The sequence below is a fragment of the Aspergillus brunneoviolaceus genome, assembly GCF_003184695.1.
Source record: "Aspergillus brunneoviolaceus CBS 621.78 unplaced genomic scaffold BO95scaffold_17, whole genome shotgun sequence".
NCBI lineage: Eukaryota > Fungi > Ascomycota > Eurotiomycetes > Eurotiales > Aspergillaceae > Aspergillus > Aspergillus brunneoviolaceus.
Genome location: NW_020290747.1, coordinates 386490 through 402478, shown reverse-complemented (window position 1 = coordinate 402478; position 15989 = coordinate 386490). Strand labels below are relative to the sequence as shown.

The 15989-nt window shown below is 51.8% G+C and overlaps 4 protein-coding genes across 4 annotated transcripts; 2 read left to right on the top strand and 2 right to left on the bottom strand.

The window, feature by feature from the left end:
- Nucleotides 1-1132: 1132 nt before the first annotated feature.
- BO95DRAFT_357735 (uncharacterized protein) lies at nucleotides 1133-2756 on the top strand (the record flags this gene model as incomplete). The annotated part of the gene is made up of 2 exons (XM_025582368.1): nucleotides 1133-1563; nucleotides 1631-2756. The coding sequence occupies 2 exons, from the start codon at nucleotides 1133-1135 to the stop codon at nucleotides 2754-2756; spliced, it is 1557 nt and encodes a 518-aa protein (XP_025444636.1).
- Nucleotides 2757-4427: 1671 nt separating this feature from the next.
- On the top strand, nucleotides 4428-7304 carry BO95DRAFT_357826 (Zn(II)2Cys6 transcription factor; the record flags this gene model as incomplete). Its single annotated transcript, XM_025582373.1, has 4 exons — nucleotides 4428-4834; nucleotides 4893-5004; nucleotides 5091-5809; nucleotides 5870-7304. The coding sequence occupies 4 exons, from the start codon at nucleotides 4428-4430 to the stop codon at nucleotides 7302-7304; spliced, it is 2673 nt and encodes an 890-aa protein (XP_025444635.1).
- Nucleotides 7305-8677: 1373 nt separating this feature from the next.
- BO95DRAFT_440812 (uncharacterized protein) lies at nucleotides 8678-12658 on the bottom strand. Its single transcript, XM_025586046.1, has one exon. The coding sequence runs from the start codon at nucleotides 12436-12438 to the stop codon at nucleotides 8902-8904; it is 3537 nt and encodes a 1178-aa protein (XP_025444634.1). The 5' UTR covers nucleotides 12439-12658; the 3' UTR covers nucleotides 8678-8901.
- Nucleotides 12659-12937: 279 nt separating this feature from the next.
- BO95DRAFT_512687 (kinetochore-associated Ndc80 complex subunit NDC80) lies at nucleotides 12938-15767 on the bottom strand. The gene is made up of 2 exons (XM_025591537.1): nucleotides 15511-15767; nucleotides 12938-15422 (listed from the first exon to the last, which is right to left on the bottom strand). The coding sequence occupies exons 1-2, from the start codon at nucleotides 15553-15555 to the stop codon at nucleotides 13233-13235; spliced, it is 2235 nt and encodes a 744-aa protein (XP_025444633.1). The 5' UTR covers nucleotides 15556-15767; the 3' UTR covers nucleotides 12938-13232.
- Nucleotides 15768-15989: the final 222 nt, after the last annotated feature.

Below are 15989 nucleotides of genomic sequence, written 5' to 3'. Positions count from 1 at the left end.
GGGGAATGGATGTTGTTGGCCGGGAAAAGAAGGCTCTTAAGGAGTCACTGAGAGTAAACAAAAACAATCATCCGCCCAGTTCTCAGTACATTCCTGCCTACGCTAGGATAGGAAACCTTTTTTTTTTTCCCCTCTGAACACAGTCTGAGTCAAATTATTCATCATGGATGACTCTGGCGGTAATCTTTTTTGGGGAGCAGGAAGAAGAAAGTTCCTTTCCGACATTCCTTAAAACGACCATCAAACGCTCCATCATCGGGTCGGACCAATAACCGTCACCCTAAAACATCCACCCGTGCTGATTTTCAGCCGGCTCGAGAACAAGTAAAGTGCGGAAAGGGAAAAAAAAAAAGAATTTGGCACTGACAAGAGAAGAGAGATGGTGGTTGTCAGTCACAACCACCACCACCACAACCAAGTGGGATTCCTCAGGCCCTCTTTCTTTTCCTACCGCCCGCCTTATTTGATTTTCTATTACTTTATTTTTTCTTCGCCATTTCTGGCTTTTACCGTTACCGTACAGTAGACTGGGCCCTTTTCTACTTCTTCCGACGGTTAGGTGGTCCCTCACTGGCCAACGAAGTTTCCGGTGATTATTCCATTCCCATTCCTTCGACTTTCCATCTTGCCTTTTCTCGGTGCCGCCATCTTCATCATACATCGGCCCTCCATCCCTCCTCCCTCCCTCCATCCATCCATCCATCCACTTCCCCTAGCCGGAAACTAACCATCTCCCACCACCACCACCACCACCCTTTCCCTCCCCCCCATCCCATCCCATCATCCCATCTTTCTTCCTTACTATTCATTCTACCACCTATTTCCCCCCTTTTTCATCATACATTCCTCTTCTTTTTGTAACATCCGAATTTCGCCCCCCTCCATCTCCATTATCTACTTCTCCATTCTAACCTTGTCTTGTGTCTTGGATTCTGTGTGTTATTAGACTCGTTCTCCTGATTCTTAGTCCCCGTGCTCTCCTGTCTTGTCTATACTGTATTGTTCCGTCGACCCGTGCTCGGATTTACTAGTATACTATCTGCGTTGCTTATCCTTCCCTTCTTCCTCTTGTATCCTATTACTTCATCGCCTCCTCGCCCTTCAGATCCTATTTATATTCCAAAAACAAAACATGCCTTATAATACCCGTCGCAAATCATTGTCGCTCCCCTCCTTGGGGATTCACCTTCCGAACTCGTCCCGCCGCTCTCCGTCCACTTCGAAATCGCCGCACGCGACTGACGACCAGCTGCCTCCGTCCAAGAAAGTAAAACGGTCGCACGATTCCTCGTTATCGCCGGAGCCTTCAACCACCACTACGCGCGCTACAGATAGCAAAGACCATCCGACACCTGTCCGTTCCTCTGGTCGGCGCAGCGCCTTGGAGCACACGCCACCTCCCTCTCCCACCGACCGCACGGTCGCCCCCAAGATCGACACAGAAGGCATAAACGATGACATCGTGGTCGGCGTCATTCAACAGCTGGAGAAGACGGGAAATCGTCCTCACCTGGTCAAGGAATTGGCTGCTGTTCTCATTGCGCTGAACGAGAGCGTCGCAAAGTAAGTCCCGCAGTCATTCTACCATCAGTCTTGTCTTGCAATTCTGACATTATTGCGCCTCCAACAGCTCTGCCAACCCCGCTGCTCTCCTGTCTTCACGGCTAAGCGCGTATATGAAACGCCCCTGGACTGCACTGGCGCCTTGTCCTGTGGCCAAGGAATTGATCCCCATCCACCCACGCAAGGTGTTCTACTTTTTGACGACTTCACCCCGTCAAGCCATCCCAGAGAACTCGGACGATGTCATAATCCCTGGCGTGGAAGGAAAGGACATGACGCCTAGCGTGACAAGTATTGACCTCGATGAGGAAGACGCGTTGGCGCGGGAGCGGTCGCGCCTCAGCCCCAGTCCCGAGGTCGACCTGTCTTCCCCCGACTTCGACGAAGAAAACATTGACTTGGATGGTCGCACGGGTTCCACCAGCACCTCCCGGTCGAGTACCGAATTTGGAGATCACCACACTCGGCTGATGCACTCGAACCGGGCTGCATCCCCTCCATTGGAAGGTGATGAGAAGGAGTTCACACAAACCGCGAGCGCTGTCCGTGAGCGGGCTTCCGAACAAAAAGAAGCACAGCAACAGCCCTCTACCACACATTTTTCTGCGCTATCGGAAGGTCTCAACGAGTTGCACGAAGATAGTATGATTATCTGCGGCACCCCCGTGGACGACAGCCACCTTTCGTTCAATGGCGATCGCATGGCGGATGAGCCCACCCACGACTACTTTTCTCGTGGCGGTCTCTCTGAACTTTCCCCTCTCCAAGGCCACCTCCAACAGCAGGATCTCGACGAGGCGGCCGTGGCGGCTCTGTTCGGTACTTCTCCTTCCCCTTCTCTCACATCGGTGGCCTCATCCATCTCGTCTGGCACGAGTGTGGCTTCGGATGACGGACTGGATGGCGAGTCTCAGTCGGAAGCGATTGGACGTGCCCCTCAGATCAGTCTACCCGAAGACCTCACCGTTCCCTCAGTATCGACACTGAAGCGTCCTATCGACATGCTGAACAGCGAGATGCCTGATCTGGACATGAAAATGGCAGATCTGGCTGAGCACGAAGACAAGGTGTCGCTAGGAGCTCGCGCACTGCCTCGCTCAGACGGGGCGACGGTTTTCGATTCGTGGCGAGAGCTACAGAGTCCGGAAACAGTTGATGTCCATGAGCTCGATGAGATGTTTGATGATCTCTAGATCCCGCGACAACAAGACACCAGTCAGCGGGAATTATCCCCTCTCCACTCCATTTTCGAAACTGGCTCGCCTTGATTGGCTAGCTGTCAACAGGTTCTTCGCAACCTGTTTGCTATATCCCTGTATATCTTTTTATCTCTAATGCGTGCTCGCGGCACTTGCCTTCTCTCCGTTCTCGAAACCCCCAAGGCGACAGCCGAAGCCTCCGCTCCTCCTGTATATATACTCCTACTATACCTCATTCCTCTTTCCTGTCCTCCGTCTTTTCTCTCTTTCTCACGCTCACGCTCACGCTAACACCACGACTGACTTGATTTTAATGTCTGCGGTCTGATCGTGAAAAATTTCTGTTTGATTTATTGTTCAGTCGGATTGATCTGAAACGTCTCGCTTGGTTGGATCGATGCGGATGCGATTGTCGGCGTTCTGAGACGGCTACGTTCTGGTAGACTGGAAGGACAAAAATAAGGAAAATTGGAAGCAAAAAAGAAAGAAAAGGAAGGCCGGAAAACTGGGATTTATGTTGTGATGTCAGCAATCATGTATGTTTAGCGCCTGTGGCCTCTTCAAGGTTGGAATAAAAAGCTTCCAAATCTCCCCGCAAGGGATTCCTCCGATTTGATAAAAGGTTCATCGTATCTTCGCGGATTGTAAGCCCTAAATTGATTGGAGGTTTCGGAGCCAACGCCATCATCGTTCCGTTCCATGGACTATTCGGGCCCGACTTTGGAGCCAATCCTGAATGGTTGAAGCTGCAGGGTGCCAGGTGACATGCAGCAGCAGCTCGCTCTTGGTTGGTCTGGCCAATCCTCCGGTCGGGAAAGTCGTTCTGCCCACTAGAGACCACTTGAGATATGCCGAAAGTTGATCATGGATCTGCCTGCCAGGTGGTTGCTGCCTAAGTCATAAGTAGTGTAAGTTCTGATTCGTATTATCCAAGCCGTGTTCAATGAACTAACTATTTCCAAGAACTCAGTGAAAGGCAGATGCACTCGTGGAAAAGCGAAGAAAGGCAGGAACGCTTTGAACCAGAACAAGGAGGAAAGAAAAGATCATGACCTCATAGCGGGGCGATTGCGATCGAATCTTGAGCTTAGACCAAGTCGAGGTACTAAACCTACCTACTGTAAGTGTAGAGTATGAGTACTAGTGACTGTCACCGCCCGCCCGCGCCTGTCATGCAGCCTGCATTGTTGCCAGGAAAGTGCCCGCATCCACTGCATTCATTCCTCCTCCTCCTCCTCTTGATCCTTCTTCTTTCCAGTACCTTACGGAGTAGTCTCCTTTCTCTCGTCTCTTCCACAGATCGTCACCGCCTGTGTTCTTTCCCCCTCTTTCATTCCTCCCAGTCCCCCTTCTTCGCTCTCTTACCACTTTTGCCACTTCTGGTTCCGACCCTACTGCTAAAGCGCTGCAGCTGGCTGTGGCTGCAAACCTTCGCGCTTCTAATCGCCTCATCTCATCTCTGGAACCTTCCGCCGGGCGGCCATCATGTTCCTGTTTGGCCGTGCATGCTCTAGGCTCGAAAAAATCTGATATAGTTGGCGATATTTGAAGCGTCAACCACCCACCCGATACCTCCAAAATCAGCGAAAGCAAGTGACCATCGTCGAAGCGAACCCCCCGCCGTCCGCCGTCCGTTGCCCCTCGTTAGTCTGATCAGACAACACCATGGAAGCACAATCTAATTTACCGGACGGGGATGAAAGTCATTCGCAAGGTGGAATGCCTCTTCGTCCCCATCCGGAAGAGCCGTCAGTTTCCTCGTCCAACGCGCCAGCACAGACTAGTACATCGTCATCACAACATCCACCGCGGCCGACCCTCACCACTAATAGCGGAGGTACTAACTCCGATAAAAAACCACTACTTCCCACCACCAACGCCAGCAAAAAGGTTGCCATCCCGCGACAGCGCTCCGGGGCTGCCCCACGCTATGCTCGTCGTGTACCTCTGGCCTGCGAATCTTGTCGGCATCGCAAAACCAAGTGTAGTGGGGATACGCCAGTGTGTAGACAGTGCAAGGAGCTGCGGGTTAGCTGCCGATACCCGATCTCCTGGCGTGAACGGACCAAGACGTTTGTCGATCTTATCGCACGCTTCCCTTGCGCTGGTCATTGACTTAAAAGTATTTAGGCAATTGAATAAGCTTTCTACCAAGACCTCCGATTATGAAAACCTCCTGCGGGACCTAAGTTCCGTGGTGGACGGTCGCGCTGCCGAGCGAATAAAACTTGTTTTGGAGAAGGTGAGTTTTAACTCCGTAGCCCGTTGTGTTCTATCCTTCTCCATACCCCCTGGAAAAGTCTGCGATGATGGGCTAACCCTGATCAGCATTCGGGTAGTGAAAGCACCGCGACGTCCACCGAAGCACAGTCGAGTTCCGTAACGCCGCAGGAGGAATATGCAGACGATGACGTATCTTCAACTTCATCAATCGGATCGCTGGATGCAATAGACCGTGTCGAGGAAGATGTGAACCGAACTCCGAGTTCCCGAGCCACGGGCTATATGGGCAAGAACTCGGAGGTCATCTGGATGCAGCGAGTGCGCAAGGAGGCCGAACAACGTTCACGCAAACTGCCAGGCTTTTACGAGGCGGACCAAGAAAGCGATTTCGCGATCCATTCGGTCAATTACCACCTGGATGACATGGACATTTCTGTTCCTGGACCCGTGCATGTGTACTGGATGCCGCCACGGAAAGTGGCCGATCAGCTTTTCCAGGATTACTTGGAGACCGTGCACCCATTCTTTCCCATTGTCAACCGCACCCTCTTTTCCGCACAATACAAAACCTTCTTCGATAGCGCCGCTCGGCCCGGAGACAAGTGGCTAGCCATCCTCAATATGATTTTCGCCATCTCCGCCAAGCATGCCCACCTGACGCAGGCGCCCTGGCGCGGAGATGACAATGATCATCTGGTCTATCTCACTCGAGCCCGGATTCTTAGCATGAACGGAGACGTGCTATTCAGCCATCCTGATCTTCAGCAGGTTCAGGTGGAGGGTTTAATCGCATATTATCTACTCTCTACGGACCAGATAAACAGGTGAGGCAGTTTTAGTACACAATCATATATGTTGTCCCATCTAACTTGTATACCAACCAGGGCGTGGAGAATCGCAGCTCTGGCTGTACGGTCTGCTATTACATTAGGGCTCAACATGAAGAATACCAGCGAAAACACGGCTAAAATCTCTAAGGAAGCACGCTACCGGGTCTGGTGGTGTTTGTATACGTTTGAGCACATGTTGGGTATCATGACAGGACGGGCTTCATGCATCTCCGATGGTATCTGCACGACGCCATTGCCACTCCCTTTCGAGGAAGAACAGCTCTCAGAGCCGGCTGCGACCAGGCTCCTTAACAACCCAGATATCCGTCAAGACTACATTGAATCCGCCCTTGCTTCTTCATCCGTTCGTCAGATGCCATCTAATCCCCGCGGGGGCAGAGAAGCTGAAGCGTCAGATCAATCGCGCGAGACCTCGTGGCTGCGAAATCTGCCCCCGAGCAGCGCTCTAGGCTTTCTCTATTATGTCGACCTCGCGGTCATTGCACAGGAAATCGTCAATCGGGTATACTCACTTGACTGTGTTTCCATCCCGTGGAGTCACATCGAGAACCGGATTGGTGAACTTCGGTCTCGGATTGACCTTTGGTACCAAAATCTCCATGAGGCGTACGACTTCTCTAGACGAGAGGACCAGAGCACAGATGTAATCCGTGCCAAGCTATTCCTTGCTTTCCACTACTATAGCGCGCGGATTACTCTGGGACGGCCATGCCTCTGTCGCCGTGACGCAAGGCAAACGGCTGCTAGCAAAAAGCCAACCTTCAGCCACGAGATGGCGGTTATAACCTTGGATTCTTCTCGACGTATGCTTGACTTGATGCCGGATGTGCCAGACGCAGCCCGTCTCTACCAAGTATGCCCCTGGTGGTGTATTCTGCACTACTTGATGCAAGCGACCTCGGTCCTACTGTTGGAGTTATCCTTTGGTTGTATTCACAAGCCAGAGGATGAGATGCACTTTTTGGAATCTACAAAGAAGGCTATCCGCTGGCTCTTTGCGATGGCACAGAATAGCTTGGCCTCTCGACGGGCGTGGGAATTGTGTTTTGGTAGTCTCCGCCAGATTGCCTGTGGGATGGACTACGATATCAGCGATATGCCCGTCTTTGGATACGACCCTCGACCACATAACGTGACCCAACCTGGCCAACATCAAGCCGAACAGACCGCTAACTCAGGTCCCGTTTTTTACACATCTGCTGACATGAATCAATCTTTTGTTGCGTCGCAAGTGTCCAATATGCACCATGATTTTGGATTGTCACTTACCATGAACCCTCAGGATCAACAGCAGCAGCAGCAGCAATACCAACACAATCAACAACAACACTCGGGCATGCTAATGAGTTTCATGCCTTCCGACCCCAGTCCCGGCGGCGATGCATATTTTCCGTATGATCCGATTAGCGGTGAATTTATTCGCTCTTTCTTCCCATCCTCCGGGGATGAGGATCAACCATGGGGGTGATAAGTACAATTCGACTTGCTGTCTTCTTGGAAAGTCGGTCTGACAGTACTGTTTTTCCACTCCCAGGATCCAATCCTCATTGCCACGCTGCACCGCGATTTCGCACAATTTGGTTGGCCTTACTGAAATTTCTTTTTGAATATTGTTTACCATGGCCTCGAAGCTTTGAAGATCCGTTACAGCATTTCTCTAGTTCGTGCGCGAGCTTGATACTCCTCTTCGCAATATTGTCCCATATATACTGAGCGCTGAATGCTCTCAGACATCTGTCTCTCTGTTTCGCTTGCTTCCTGCTTACGTCTTCATCCGCAACCATTTTCCAACTGCTTCTTCTTTGTATTCGGTTTTCTATGCGAACAACATCTGGGCTTTGTGTACGGCGGTAAATTTGCTACGTGGAGTGTTAGGCAGGAGAGACGGGAAATGAAGTCTGGCCTGAGCGGCGAGGCCTGAATCTACTGGCGCTGGTGGAAATTTGTCATGAATCTAACGGATGGATGAATCAATGAATAGGGTGGGATGGCTGGCGTATATTGTTTTTTTCCCCGGTTGATAACACCCTCCTCTGTGATACAGATCTCGTTACCGAGATCAGGAATACCATTTTCGAATTTTCTCTACCCTTTTATTTCAATGGTCTTATTTTTATGTCATGGGGGATTCGGTGGTGATATATTTAATACATGGTAGAGAGACGAGAGGGCTGAAGTTGCAGTTAGTATAATAGTGTTCCAACACGGCATGCAACCGTTGCCAACCAGTTAACTATCGTTGACAAGGTCAACAGTCCCCTCTCTTCTAAACTCTATTCAACAAAACTATCAATCGTACAGTATGGATTGATTATACATATCCTTTGACGGATACACAAGTACTTATATCACTACTGATACCACTACTTATATCTTGACATTAACAGTTTGCGTGTAGCTGTGATCATCAGTGGTTACAGCAAGATTGATGATACGTACCGCACGCACGTCCATTAAGGGTTGTAGGCAGTTAATTGTATATAGCGTGACCCTAAGCTATCACTATCCCAAGACTAAGTAGTTTTAGGCTTGATACGAATAACGAGTTCGTGCCCGGGTTGGATTAGGTGTTTACCCGGTTGGACCAGGTTGTAAACGGTTCAGACGCCTCCAAGGCCGTCCTTCCCCTCTTTCCCCTACTACGGGTGGGCGAATCTCGGTACAGTATACTAAGGTAGTGCTTTAGCACCTTGGATGCTGGCGAGATTGGGTTTTCCCTTTTTGGGGATAGTAGGGCAGGGCAGACCAGAGTAGAACATTGAAAAAGGGGGGGCCGGAAAGGCTAATGTGATACTGGAGCATGGGAAAAGCAAATCGATATACAGAGTGGTATGTATATAAGTTTAACATTAAGGGAAAAAAAGGGTCCTGGAAACTGTACAGGTCGGACTATACACTTCAACTCTATAATACACGTAGACACATTGAGTTGGACTCCGGGAACGTGGAAACCAGGATTCTTTGGCCCTTACCCCCTATACACACAAAGGGAGCAAGCAAGCAAGCAGGGAGAGGAGATGAAACCATCTCGAGACAAAACAGAGAACCGTGGAATCCGGAGAAGATCAGTTGACGAACTTTTTCCGGATCGGATACGACCTGCGGACCATCGACTCGGGCCCGACCAGGACGGTTTTGTCCGGAAGGGTGCGCACGGAGAGCTCGACCGCCGCCTCCGTGTCGCCCCAATAATCCCGCCGTTGCAGGGTCAGATACCCGCCGGTTTCGCGGTTAACCTCCTTGTAGTTGAGGCCGAAGCGGAAGTACCGCTTGATGCAGAAGTTCAGAACGGGCCAGACCGGGTTGTCCCGGCTCAGCAGCTTCTGGGGGCCCTCCCGGGGAGCTTCGATGAGGTCGGCGAGGACCCGCGCTTTCATCGGTTCGGATTCTTCTTCTGGCTCTTCTTCTGACTCGAACTCTGACTCGGGCTCTGACCGTAGTGTTATTGACCTTGGCTCTAAGTCCGGCGGCTGCGTTGTTGGCTGATCTTGATCGCGATGAAGAGGATCCAGGGCGTCGTCGACAGACCGGTTCGTTGCCGCCGCTCTGGCCTTGATTCTTTTCTCCAAGTAGTTACCCTCGAAGTAGTCCTTTATTTGTGAATCCTCATCAAAGAACGATTCAGCGGTGCCGTGGTCGTCATTGTGACTTCTGTCTTCTTGCACTCTGTTCTTGGCGTTGTATTCTTTCATCGCTGCCCGTAGGATGACCCGAATGGTATTCAAGTTCGGGATCACACACTTTTCCTGCTTGCCCCAGAAGTATACTGGGTCGAAGTGGGGGTCGGCTCGTTCGAGGATGCGTTCGGAGTGTAGGTACATGCGCGGGATGCCGCCCTCACGCGTCCTGACCGTTTCCGGTGAGGGGATGTCCAAGCAGGTCTTGAAGTAAAGGTTCATGCCCGCGGCGCTGCCTTGCGTGTCAACGACGGCTTCGAGGATCTGGTGGAACGCAGTCGAGGGAATGTAGGGGATCAAAGTGCGCGAAGCGACCTTGAATTTTAGGTGATGTGTGCTGGAGGCGGCGATATTACGAAGGGCAGGGGAGTCTACGAAATTGAGGAAGACGCGGTGAAAACTCGCGAGCACACGTGGTTGGAAGTCCCGGCTCTGGACGGGGACAGCGCTGTTCGATAGGACCGAGCTCCGGCGTTCGCTGAACTCTCCAGCAAATAAGCGGCCGAGGATTGCCTTCGCCGTGCCCAGGGAACTGACGAGGTTGGCGTGCCTCCGTTCATAGTCTGTACCGAGGCGTTCCCAATCTTCTCCTAACTCTTGGAGCGCGTGTTCCAGACGGATGATCTCTGCTGCTAGGGTGGCAACGTTGCTGTGGCCCCAGGACTTAAGGCGGTGGTCGCGAAGGTACTCGAGCAATAATACCGCTGAATCCCAGTGGCCTTGCACGATGCGGTAGTTAAGAAGGGCACGCAAGGTGTTAGTTGAAAGAGGCTGCTGAAGAGATCCAATAACGGATTCAGCAAGGACTTCGTTCTTTGTGGCGGCGGCGAAGCGAAGGATCGATGGCGCTATGTTCTGGTTACCGTACACGTCCTTTGAGATGGCAGGCCTTTCGACGTCTGTAGCAGAGAATAGCCACTCAGCCGACTCGTAAGCCCGTGATGCGGTGAGCAAGTCGAGCAGTTCGGCCAGCGTCACACTCGACAGATGCGGCATGGGTGACAAAGAAGAATCAAGCGAGTCCCCAGCGCCTATAGCTTCCGAGTCAGAGGATTTGCCTGTCCGCTGCTGTCTGCTTTCGTCTTCTATTTCCTGCAGCCAGGCAAATGTCCTCAAGGCCTCCCCGGACCGTCGCAAGGACGAAGAATACCTAAGGGTGTATTCGAGCAGGCCAACTGGCGCCAGAGTTTGATTGTAAGAATCCCACTGACGATAGCGCTTGAGTTGCTTTTTATCCGTGTCTTGCGTATAGGGCGGCACCCAAGGCGGCACTACAGTCGATGCGGCCTTGAGGAGGTCAATAAGACAAAAAGGGTCCTTTTGGGCGTTGATCCCTCCAGATGATAGCACCCGCATGAGGAAAGTATTAAAAGTCCTGGTTGTCGCAAGCAAACGTGTCATCCTCTGCGAAGCGAAAATGAACTTTAATGTGAAAACACAGGACACCATGCGACTGGGTGACATGCCTCGGAAACCGGTCCCTAGATATGCCAGGTTTGGAAGACTGTGGAACAATGCACAAACGACTTCCTCGCTAATCGTTCGCTCACCCATCCCGACAAAGGGAGTCAGGTCAACCCTGTTCTTGGTGTAATTTTCCATAATCCGCGTGTCGAGCACTCCAGGGTCATGTGGCCGACGCCATGTGCTTTCCATCTCGATATTAGTCTTCCAGACTCGTGCGGACTTGTCAAGCATATGTATCTTGTTCCAGTTCTTGGCCGTCCAGCGGTTGTCGCTCGACTGTCTCTTCATTCGCTCTATTAGCCACACCCCCTCTTCGGTGAAGCCTTGCTCGACACAGCACCAGAGAATCAACTCCATCCAAATTGATGGTCCTAGTTCACGGATGACCGGGCTAACTGAAATGAAGGGTGATTCTTGGCCTGCTGCAGCAGCCTTGTCAGCCATGTCTGCCTCGTACTCCATCCACGCAGCATCAGTCAGAGCTTGCATAATCGAGGACTTGAGCAAGGACATCCCTGGAGGCCGAAATGAACTCTGGAATCGCAGGGGTGGAGTCCAATCGTAAACCCGGTCGGATATAGCGCCAGAAGTATGCAGACGGGCAAGAGTGCAAAGAACAACCGACATAGCCAACTTGGCCTCATTGGGGGATGCATCCGCGGCGTCTAGTACAAGGGCACCCAGCGATTGCCATATCTGCGCCAGAAATCGCTCATTCAATTCGGCAGCAAAGGGCCTGGCGGTACTGTGCCTCAGCGGAATCAATTTCGGGTCATTTGACGCGCCGCGGTTTGTGGCCGGCGCAGCAGGAGGCGCAGAATCCACAGCTCGAGTAGAAAGCTCATCAAGCGTTGAGTTTGGATCCAGCGCCCAATGCACACCGGTTGATGGCCGCGAGCGCCGCGAGAAGTCACTGGCGGCTTCGGAGGCGTCAAGAAGACGACCTAAAATGAAATCCACAGCAGCCCAATTGTTCAACCGGAAGCCAAGATAAGTCAGCAGGTCCAAATGTCGATGTTTTCGGGCTCGATATAGCGTATTTGTCATGTCGACAGCTTCTGCGAAGGATTCCTGGGCCATAGACGACGAATTGGCGGAGGAATGATCCGGACTCTCCTCCGTCTCCTCCCCATTGTAGTCTCTGCGCAACGGCGGTGGCAAATGCTCTTCCAGCAGTGCGAGCCAGCGTTCATTGGGGTCGTGTGCCTTCTCACTTATTTTAGGCTGCCTCATCTTCCTCATCCCCTGGGCACTGATAAACTCATAAGTGAAGGCTGTGCTGTCTGTGGCGAAGCGTTGGTAAATCCCACGTCGCCGCGACGCGGAGGAAGCCCAGCGCGAGCTGGGAGGGCGAGAGGCATGGGTTCCGCAGAAATGACCGATCGAAGGAGGAGAGGTAATTCGAGAAGGCCCATGATGCGAGCGCAGCGGACGAGCTGAGGACAAGCACCTTTTCATGACACGATAGTGGTACTAGCGGAGGTGGCTTACGGGCGGAGAAAGTCCAAAACTCGAAGTGACCGTTGAACGAGTGTTCTGTGACGCATGTCTAGTCACAGGGACCAGGTCAAATGTATACCATGAAACCAGAGCCGACTGTAGTATGTGGGAAATTATTTTTGGGGAGACAATAAAGAGACGGACCCGACGACGAAAAGAAAAGATTCTTTGAAAGCTGTTGGCTCTGGGGAGAAGTTCCTGGCGGAAGGAACTTTTTACAGATAGAAGGCAAAGCAGCAACTGATAGCTAGATGCTGACTCAGCTGCAGGGGCTTAGTTATTTCATCCCCCAATCAGTGATGCGCCATTTACGAGTAACAATGCGCGATCATTCAGAATAGTTCAATAGCCTTGGACCTGATAGATGTACTGCACAGGCGATGATGGAATTTGGCATTTCAAGGTTCAGACAAGGATATCAAAGTACGATAGTGCCTTATGTAACACATCAATAAAAGGGAATTTATGTAAATGCAACCCCTAAAGGTAGATAGGTAGATAGGTAGATCAATGACTTGACTCGACAGCGACCAGTGGCCAAAGGTATCAATGAAAACAAAAGACAGAAAGACCAGACCTGGTATGAACCGACATGAACTTCAGAATAAGGCCCAAAAACTACAACAGAGCCTACCAATAGCGCCCGAGAATCAGACCCCAAACAACCGAGCCCAGCTGAATAACAACAAACCCTATGGATTGAACAGTGTTTTCTCTCATGAATGTGAGCCTTCACTCTGGCTCAACCGGGCTCATAGCTCTTCGGTAGTCATCTCAATATCCTCTTCTTCAGCAAACTCCATATCACCTCCCAGCTCTTGCTCGACTTCATCAACGACAAAGCTTTCGTAGTCTTCCAGTCCTTTCTGAACATGGACCTTGAAGCGAATCACATCATTCAGCATACTTTCCACATTTGTGTGTAGTTCTTCCCGTAGAGAGTTCGCGCGGAGCGTCAGCTGTTCGTATTCAATGTTGGTATTCATCTCACGCTGCTCCATCAGTTGAACGCTTTCGCTAAGTGTAGCGCGCATCTTGGCCAGCTCTTTCTCCATCTTTTCAATCTGGGCATCCGACGCCAGCTTCTGAGTTGTGGTAATCTCTTTGAGCCTTTCGAACTCCTCTTCGGCAGCGCGCCGCTTGTGTTCCAAGGCTTCTACTTCGCTCCTTTTCTCGTCCATCGCCTCCTTGATGTTGTCCAGCAGATTGCGACGCTCCATATCATCGTCAATTGCGCGTTTCCGTCGTTCGTTGATGTCCTTGCGGAGAGACTGGAGATTACTACGAACGGCACCACGCAAGTCCAGGTTCAACAAGTGAGCCGGGTGGTATCCAGTGAAAGGTTCCGCAAGCAGTCGGTCTCCTTCCGGAGAGATTCTGTTCGGGAGACCACCAATTTGGGATGATGAGAAATTGCTCTCGTTGACATTGAGGCTCAGCTCGTATTCATCCCCCTTGGCGTTCACGGCAGAGGATGGGATTAAACTGTTTTGGTAGCCGAGAGTGTTGTAGGCCTTGACCACCTCCTCCAGGTCCTCTAGCTTCTTGCTTGCTTCGGCCTCCTTGGCCATGACCCGAGCATTCGTTTCTTCCAACCGGTTGACAGTGTCTTCAAGGTTTTTCTGCAGCCGCTCGCGCTCGGTGTTCATGCGGTCGATGTCTTGAATAGTCAGGCCCTGCTGGTCGACACTGGCCTGGAGCCCGGACCGTTCATCTTCCGCCGCTTGCAGGTCGGCTTCGGTCTTTTTGAGTTCGTCCTCCAAAAATTTGATGCGATTCTCGTACTTCTCGATTTTGCCCTGCACATTCTGGTTGTAATCTTCGAATTTCCTTTTGTCGTCCTCCAAGATGCGGAAATGTTTGTCCAGTTTGGCCATATCCGGGGCGTTCTTCTCCAACTCTTCAATTTGATCGCGTAGGGCCCGATTCTCAGCCTCGAGGACCTGCATTTCTTGCACATACTTCTCGTTGCCCTTCTCAAACTCCTGTGCCATCATCTCAACATGTGGAACAAGTCTCTTCTCTGCCGTTTCATCATCTTCCTCCTCCCCACCCTGAAGCCAATCATGGTAGGCGCTGGTAAGGAATCGGAAGATGATACGGTCGCCCGAGACGTCTACGCCCATTTCTGCGCAGGCCTCGTCATATTCCCCAAGAAGGAACCGGTCCATCATTTGCGCTAGTTGCATGAGCCAATGTAGCATGCCGAGGAAAGTGGGCCAGTTTTGGCCGCCAACTGCTGCGATTTGCGACTTTGTGATGCCTTTCTCGTAGGGGTAACGCAGCTGCTTCAATATCGGCGGCACTTCCGCATCCATGCTCTTTTGAAATTTGTGGCCCGGGTCGATGCGATGATAAAGCCACTGGAAGATGTAGTTGAAGTCTTTCTGAGTCGGTGACCGTAACGTGTTCTGGCCTAGTGAGTGCTTCATCTCAAGTTCAAAGTTGTTATGTGTCAGATACTCCAACAGCTCTTGGCCGATCCGCGCCTGGAAAGACCTGTCTCTGAGAGGTCTCGGGTCTCTTGGGACACCAGCTACTGTGGGAACCTGGGTGAAGAACGACTGATGCGCCATGGCGCCCCCCATGGACGGGCGTGAGAATACACTACTCCTTCGCTGTAACGCCTGTGCGGCCGCTGTATTGGATGTAATAGCTCCGGGAGCGAGGCTGGGGCGTCCCACGCTGGGTCCATGGAAGATATTGCTCGACACCGAGCGCCGGACTGACGAGAGACCGGCGTCTGCACCAAGACCCCCACCCGATGAAGATCGCTGGAAATTCGGCTGTTGCGGGCGACTGGCAGAGTTCATAATCGACATGGAGCGGGTGTGCTGTGAAGTGAAGGGAGGGTTTTGGTATCCAATGGAGCTGGTACGTTTGAGGGCGGATGAGGGTTGGGGAAGAGCGGAGTAGTTCTGAACGCTTCCAAGCGCCATCGACTAGATGTGGTAGTCAGCATCACTTTGAAACTGGGTTTTCTTGCATCCATGTAGGCACATGGAAGGTGCGACAAGTTGGGGCGCATACCTCGCGAGGGCGCCTGATGCTGAACAGTCCGGTATCTTGCGACATGATGAGCAGGCAGCCGCGACTGCAGCAGTTGATTTGATACAATCACAAAATCGGTCCAAAGTACCAACCGGGGTATTCCAAGAGGAGTGAGACCCAGGACCTGGATTGATTGTGCAGCACGAAGCTGGAACACCAACTTCTACCGTCGGAAATGGAGGGAGATTTTGGACGAACAGCAGCAACCGAGCGGGCGGATGATGGATGTAAACAAGACATGCCACTTTGCTTGAAAATAGCAGGCGGTGAGCGGCCTGGGAACAACAGGAGAGCTGAAAGGTTGAACTAACCGGATCCGGACTGAGCCACTCTTTGGACCTACTCATACTAGGTGATAATCCATGATCACGGGCTCCGGCCCTCTGGGGATACGCCGAATCCGCCGCGGTACCGGCTGTGATTAGTTGCTTTATTACGGAGTACAGTACCTCCTAGTA

Bases quoted from the DNA above. Each gene is read 5' to 3' on its own strand.
- BO95DRAFT_440812 (XM_025586046.1), bottom strand. From the start codon at position 12,438: ATGAAAAGGTGCTTGTCCTCAGCTCGTCCGCTGCGCTCGCATCATGGG.
- BO95DRAFT_512687 (XM_025591537.1), bottom strand. From the start codon at position 15,555: ATGTCGCAAGATACCGGACTGTTCAGCATCAGGCGCCCTCGCGAG. The intron at 15,423-15,510 runs GTATGCGCCCCA...TACCACATCTAG, and splicing joins GCATCAGGCGCCCTCGCGAG to TCGATGGCGCTTGGAAGCGT.